A 7314-nucleotide genomic window follows, 5' to 3' on the forward strand; every position below is an offset into this window, starting at 1 on the left:
TGCAGGACCCCATGGTCCCACTGTGGTTAAATCACCACACTTACTTACCAATACATCAACATAGAGAACCCAGCAGTGCTCTCTGGGATTAATACAAAGGGATTTCAAGTCTACACTGCTCTTGCTGCTAAATACTCTGTACAGTGTATTTGCTATCTCCGAGCCAAGCTCTTCTCCTCCACGGCCTTCAAATTCAGGAATAGCATTTGCAGAACTAGAAAAAGAAAGAAAAATTACTTTGACTTCTGAAGCAGCCAATACCCAAATAACATTTCTTAAATATAAAGCATTAGAACTATCTAAGGATTTATTTGTACGAGAATAAGCTTCCTATCTGTGAAGAAATTATTTCCATTTTGCATAAGAAAATGTCTTAATGCAGATAATATACCTACATTTTACTACAAACTCTGATACTAATGAAATTCCACTACTATCTTCAGTTCCCAAGTTACAATATTGAAGCTGGTGAATTCTCTCAGGGATTATTTCTTAAGTACTCTCATCTTCTATCACCTCAACCCTTTTAAAAATAAAAAAGTGAGAGAAAGCTGTACTAAGTTCAGAACAGCTAACAAGACAGCTTGTTAGAGTTGAATGTTAAATTAGTGAGATAAGAGAGTGGCTAAGAAGAGAAAGATGTGATGATATGACAAGTAGAATACACATTTTTTTTAAAGTGACATGACTGCCTGACCTTAATTGGTAATTCTTTACTGAGTATACTGTCTGTTATCAACCTTACAGACAGCAGCTCGTTATTTTCAGCGACTACAGCTTATGGAGAGCAGCAACTAAGAACAGTTTTTCCAGAAGGGATCTGACAAAACTGTGTGGTTTTCACTTCCCCGATTCCAACATAACAAAACTTGTTTATGAGCAGTCATGCAAGAAAGTCCTTGGGTCTGGGGCCTCTTACACAGCTAAGAACAAAATTCTAACAATAAAATAAAACAGGCCTACCAAAAAAAAAAATCAAATCCAAACAAAAAACAATTCCCCCTCAAAAAAAAATTTGCAACCCAGTCTGTGGTTTACAGAGAGGTCAAGAGCATCCTCAAGCAGTGGAGCTGTCGCACATATTGCAGATCTTGTTTTTAAATAAACTACTCAGACTTCGCCCAAATTAATTCCTCATTACAGAACACAGGAAAGGAGGTGTTTCCACAGAATTAGTTTGGTATGTTCAAAATCTATAATAGCAAAGCCTTGTATTCTCCTGGCTGGGCACCTCCCATTGCCAATTTCTCAGGTATGTTTTGGGTTTATATGATGATACAAACTCTTAGCTCTTCCAACAGGAACACCACAGGAATGCAAACATACAGCAGAAAACAAAGTGTTGGAATATAATCCCTTCACCTTTGCAAAACCAACAACTAAAGATCCACATTATCCAGGTTATGACTGAAACCATCAAGTGAGCTGTATCAACAAGACTGCAGAGCCTATAAGGGAAATCCTCACTTCACAGTAATTCTCCCAACTTTTTCTTTTGCAGAACTGATGGAAAGTCAGAACGCCAGGAAGAGCTACTGAAGCTCTTCCATGGAAGCAGCTTTCACACAACTAGGTAATTCTGTTTAAACCATTCTGTTTAAAGTATGGTTATGCAAGCATTATGATTCCTATGATAAGCTGAAAAGAATTATACAAACCTCATTATTATTTCTAAACACAAGGTTTTATCAAATGCTGTAGTTTTTAATTATTAATGGCCACTGTCTTTGACAGTGAGTAAGAACGTAAGACTCAACTGGGATATCATTGCAAGTTTCACTGCATCTTAATTCCATTATTATTTTAACACTTCAATTCCTTGCATTCAAAGTGAAATAAAAATAATGTTAGCAGGGTACTATTATAGTAATTACATGGCAAATACTGCCACCCAATGCTCACAGACTATTGCAGTAATTTATACTGGGTGAAATTTGAAAAAGGGTTGTCTAGCCCACTAATAAAAGAAAAGCCTGTTTTATGGAGCACAGAAAGGACTTAGTAGTGGCTAGTGGAGCACAGCATTTCTACTCCTGAACAGAATGTAATTTTAAAGGCTTTCAAAACCATTTCAGTGTCACATTGCATAACAATCAAGACTCCTAAAGTATAATGAGGCTTCTACCGCAGATCTCTACTTTCAAAACCCTTGCTGTTACCAGTCAAAACCTTTCTCTCACGGTAGCTAAGTACCTCCTATCTGTTGCTTAGGCCACTAATATACTGTAATCTACAATGTAAGTAATTACAACAGAGATAAAACAGTTAATTAAACAAAAGCTTACAGCTATTTTCCTTGTATACAAGGGTCTCATTACACAGAAGATAGTCTTCATGTGAAGTCTTATTTAATTCAAGCAACCAATACCAGATTTCTATTCTTGCCCTAGAAGGAGCACATAATCATTTCAAACAAGGCAGATTTGCTGGTTTAGAATCAGCAACAAGCTAACCACCTCACTAACATTCTGCCCTTCCAGAAAGCAGCCAGAAGATACCACGTTTATGACACATCTGGACTGTCAAGGCAGTCCCAGAAACCGACCTGAATTCGGGTCCAGATGCTGTCTAACTGTGTTAATGTGATTATGACGATATTCAAGCTGATGACCCTACAAAGAATTGGGCTAACAAGAGTTTGGATTTAGTCTAGTCAAACTGTTAACTACCAATATGGATTTACTGATTCAGGTCTTTGCCTGGTCAGCACTGTCACCACACTTCCCATCTGAAAGGAACAACTGCTTATAGAGTTTGAAGCAGTTTATACTAGAGCATCAGATGGTACTTCTCTCTGAAAACTGAGCTAAATACACTACAGACCATACTTAATGGAGGAAGTGCCACAAAATATTGTAGACATTTCATTCTTTCAAAGCTCATTAGTTTGCCTCTTGCCTCTGCAAAGAATAGCTGCCATGATAACAGGTTTATGGTAGGAGAGAGAAGGGGCAGAAAGGTTCCTTTCCTGCAGCCACCATTCAAGTGATATCTTCAGTGACTGCACGAAAATTTGTTTTAACATTTTCCCCACAAAACACAATGGAACAGCATCTGAGGATCACCTAAGAACATACTGATGTGGCTGTTCTCCAATACTCTCATCTCTTATGATTTGGAGAACTACTTTCCATCTGTAATATTTAAGATCCTACCTGATCAAGACTCCCATGCAGGCCACTGAAATAATCCCACTGTTGTGGTTTTAAACCAGCTGGCAGCCAAAGACCATCCAGCTGCTCGCTCACCCTCCCCTACCCCAGGGGATGGGGGAGAGAATTGGAGGGGTAAAGGTACGGAGACTGTTAGGTTAAGATCAAAACAATTTAATAATTTAAATAAAATAAATTTAAAAATAATAATGATAGTAATAATAGAATATACAAACAAGTTATGCACAAATTGCTCACCACCTGCCAACCAATGACTGGCCCATTCCTGCCTAGTGATCCCAGAGGAGAGAAAATCCGGAATCCCCAATCCTAGAATAGAGAGCCACCTTCCCAGCCTACCCTCATCTATATACTGAGCATGACATTGTATGCTATGGAATATCCCACTGGCCAGTCTGGGTCTGTTGCTCTGGCTGTGCTCCCTCTCAGTTTCTTGCACACCTGCACACTAGCACAACATGGGGAGTTGAAAGTCCTCGATGTCTTAGCAACAACTAAAAACATCAGTCTATTACCAACATTCTTCTCATACCAAATCCTGTACTGAATCCAAAACACAGCGCTATTCTAGCTAGTGAGAAGAAAATTAGCTCTATCCCAGCTGAAACCAGGACACCCACTTTTCCAGCTGGAACAAAAGCATGTCTGGCCTCCAAAGTGGAAGAACAGATGGTCAGACTTGGACAAATATATCCCTTGCTTTCCTAATTCCACAAACAAAACCTAATACTTCCAAGGAAATCAGATGTCTGCTTTTTTGGGGTTTTTTTTGTTATTTCTTACACTTTGAAAATGAGAAATATTTGCTTCAGTCAAAAAATAAAAACCCCTAACAAGTCAGTATTAGAACAGGCCCAAAACTCAAACATGAGAAAATCAGACACAGCAGTCTTTCAACATCAATGGCCAGGATGAGAGTCTTCTCCAGTGCTCATGGGCAGTAACTAACGTTACAAAGGATATGGACTTTTTCTATGATCATTAATTCCTAGTATCACAAATCAGTGCTCCCAAAATCATCTCTTCCAGAGACTAGCATTAAAATCTGCCTCAAAATGCGACTAAATGTGTTTCTCACATTTTAGGTTAAAGACTCAGAGCAAAATGAGAAGAAATGGAATTCTGGGGCAGAGAATTTTTATACATGATCCAGCAAGTGACTAAACTGTACAAGAAAACATGGAAGTTTCAGGAAATAACTGTTTTAAGATAGCCAGCTCTACAGTCTGAGTTTTTATTATTAGTTTCAACAATATAAAAGCCAAGTAGAACACACAGGAACTTCACCAGAAGATGCAGCGTATCAAACTATGCTTGGTTACTACCACCCAGTGGCAGCCTGGAAAAGCACTGGAGTACTGACAGCATCTCGTTTCCCTTTACAGAGAACAAGCTGCTCCCACTTCACATCTTGTCTTTAGGATCTTTTTAGAGACTAGAGGTCACCTTTCCCTGGTGGCACAAGCATGCAAGAAGTGACTATTCTTCTCTAAAATTGGGGCTTTTGGCCTATGTTGTCACAGAAAGTAAGGGATTACCTATTTCTAGAACTGACAAGATCGGTCCTGCACAATATTGCTGCACATCTCCTTCCCATCTTCTTATGAAGCAGAGATTAACAATTAGAAAATACAACCTAACCTTAATCTAATGAGATGAAGTTTTTCTAACATTTAATTACATGTGAAACAATCTTTACTGAATTGCAACATCCCCACAGACCACTTGCTTTAGCAAGGAAGTGTCCCTGCTGTCATTGGACTTCCTTCATACAGAAGCCACTAGTACAAAGTGGGTACTATTTAGGGTATTTCATACAGGATTTTGGTAAAGCAGTCAAGCTCAGATCCTCTACCAGCAGGACCACATCTGAGAAGATCATCTTCTGTCTTATATTGTTTTGAACAGTAATCACAGACAAACCATTAACTCATAGGTGAGTCCTTCCCTCTACAAACCACAAGTTTCCAAAGTGTATAGAGGAAGTCTTAGATAAGGCTGCATAATGTGAGAGAGATACAAATGTTAAGGCATATATACCCAGTTAGCTCAGAAAGATTATCAGATATAAACTGATATAAACAGTAGCTCTCATATCTTAGCTTTATTAACAGTACCTTGTTTTAATGTCAGAGTAGAACCATTTTTTAGTTTTAATAAAAAAAATAAACAGCTAACTTGACAAAGGCTTTTATGAGAGGTTCCCAAAGCAATTTATTTCATAAAGAACAGTTTTAGTAAGTCTGCAAGACAAGGATTCTGCAGTTTCAAATAGCAGACTGTCTGGAATGACACTGAGATGTCACTATGCTTTCTCAGAGCAACCTGAAAACAAGAGTTCTCAGTTTTCTTCTAGCTTCCTTCATAATTCAAGCACTGTGAAGACTAAACAATATTCCATTTGAAGCACAAAGCCAGGAATATGATTAAAAACAAATACCATTTTAGTTAATGAAATACTGATTCACCGATAAAGATGATAACTGAATTTTCTAATTAACTTCTGCATCTGAAGTTTACAGTGAGGCTTTTATTTTTTTAAACAAACAGTTTTGTACGAAACACACTTCAAATTCTTCCACTGCTGTCAAAAACAAAGCAAGCAAAATCCTTTAAGTACAATCTGTATCAGTCAATTCTTCTGGAAGGAATACTTAATTTTTGAAAGAGATTTTTTTCTATTCTATCACTGTAAAAAAGACAACTGAGATTGTAGTCATGAAATCATGTGAAATGCGTGTGTAATTGAAGCATTACTCTTTCCATGATGCTATGCAATTTGGGATGTTTTTTTAACCTGATTTCATTCTTTTAACTCCTATTGTTTTGCTTATTTTGGATCTGCAGAACCAGGAGAAAGTTTCTGAACATTCACCACTATTGAACCAGGAGAATAACTTGTTTCTATTACTCAGACCCTTATGGGAGGTTAGTGGAATGATGATATAAACGTCAGAAGAATGGTAAGATTTGATCAGTCATTTATTCCAAATACTAGATCTATTTCTATTATACTAACCAGTCAACAAAGAATTCCAAGTAACCTTCATCTGGTTTCTCCAACTTTGGTGTCCCCATTTCAGCTTTTATACCTACCAAGATATCAGTGTGTCCCTGTTAAAACAAAAACATATCACACAACTAGAATTATATTCACAAAACTACTTGTTTAATTGAAATGTCTATGGCAAGCTGACATTACTACCTTTCAGTTATCTGCACCCATCGTTCTATCAGAGTGAACTTAAAATCACATTAGTTTTTTTTTAAAAAAGGAAAGGTTTTAGAAGAACAATGTTAAGCCTAAAAAGTTTCTTCACATAATCACCACACACATTAGCTTTCCCTTGGTTAAAAAGGCACTCTTCATATCCATGACTTTTTCCTATCATTTTGGTTCTGGAAACAGCTATATCTGCAGAACCTTTATAATATCACACAGCATATTTATCTTCTGCACAATCAACACATGCCAGAAGTAGTTTTTCTTCACTCTAAAGGAACAGAATTATTTTTCCAGTTACTAGGCAGAACAACAATTTCACTTTTTCAAGACTAAATGGTAGATTAGTTCAGACTGAAGGTTTTCCAGGAACCTCACAGTAAATCTAGCTCAAGTAGGCTAAGCCAGACTGAATGAAATATCTATCCTGTCATTATTTCTATAACCCATAGTTTCAGTTATTGCTATATACACACATTTTATTACACATACACAAACCCATCTACAAATAGCCTCGGCTTATCTTAAAACTAGTCACATAAACCACAGGCCTCACCAACAAGGTACATGATTCCTAAGAAATTTACCAGCTTTACTCTTGCAGATCCGCTTGTGTTTGATACAACATCTGTTTCTACTTCTGCACATCTGTAATCTTCACAGCCACGACCATCTACACGAAGGTCCTCCTAAGAACAACAATAAATATATTGTGCTTAAGGGAATCAGTAATGAAAAGTAAAAAAAGAACCTGTGATTTTAAAGATTCCTTTTCCTATGCCAAACACAACAGTAAAATTAATATAAAAGCAACAGTTCCCAGTTTCATCACTACCTTTCACTTCAGAGTACAACAGAACCAGCTGTACCATTCCATTTTGGCACTACTCAGCATCTTTGTCAGTGACATGGACAGTG

At 37.3% G+C, this 7314-nt stretch overlaps 1 protein-coding gene across 1 annotated transcript; it reads right to left on the reverse strand.

The window, feature by feature from the left end:
* Positions 1 to 21: 21 nt before the first annotated feature.
* On the reverse strand, positions 22 to 7085 carry LOC104522919 (exosome complex exonuclease RRP42; the record flags this gene model as incomplete). Its single annotated transcript, XM_010165336.2, has 3 exons — positions 22 to 214; positions 6193 to 6287; positions 6984 to 7085. Coding segments are annotated over 3 exons (390 nt in total), but the record flags the coding sequence as incomplete, so codon positions are not given.
* Between the last annotated feature and the right edge of the window lie 229 nt (positions 7086 to 7314).

The sequence above is a fragment of the Antrostomus carolinensis genome, unplaced genomic scaffold (assembly GCF_000700745.2).
Source record: "Antrostomus carolinensis isolate BGI_N321 unplaced genomic scaffold, ASM70074v2 scaffold7863, whole genome shotgun sequence".
Taxonomy (NCBI): domain Eukaryota; kingdom Metazoa; phylum Chordata; class Aves; order Caprimulgiformes; family Caprimulgidae; genus Antrostomus; species Antrostomus carolinensis.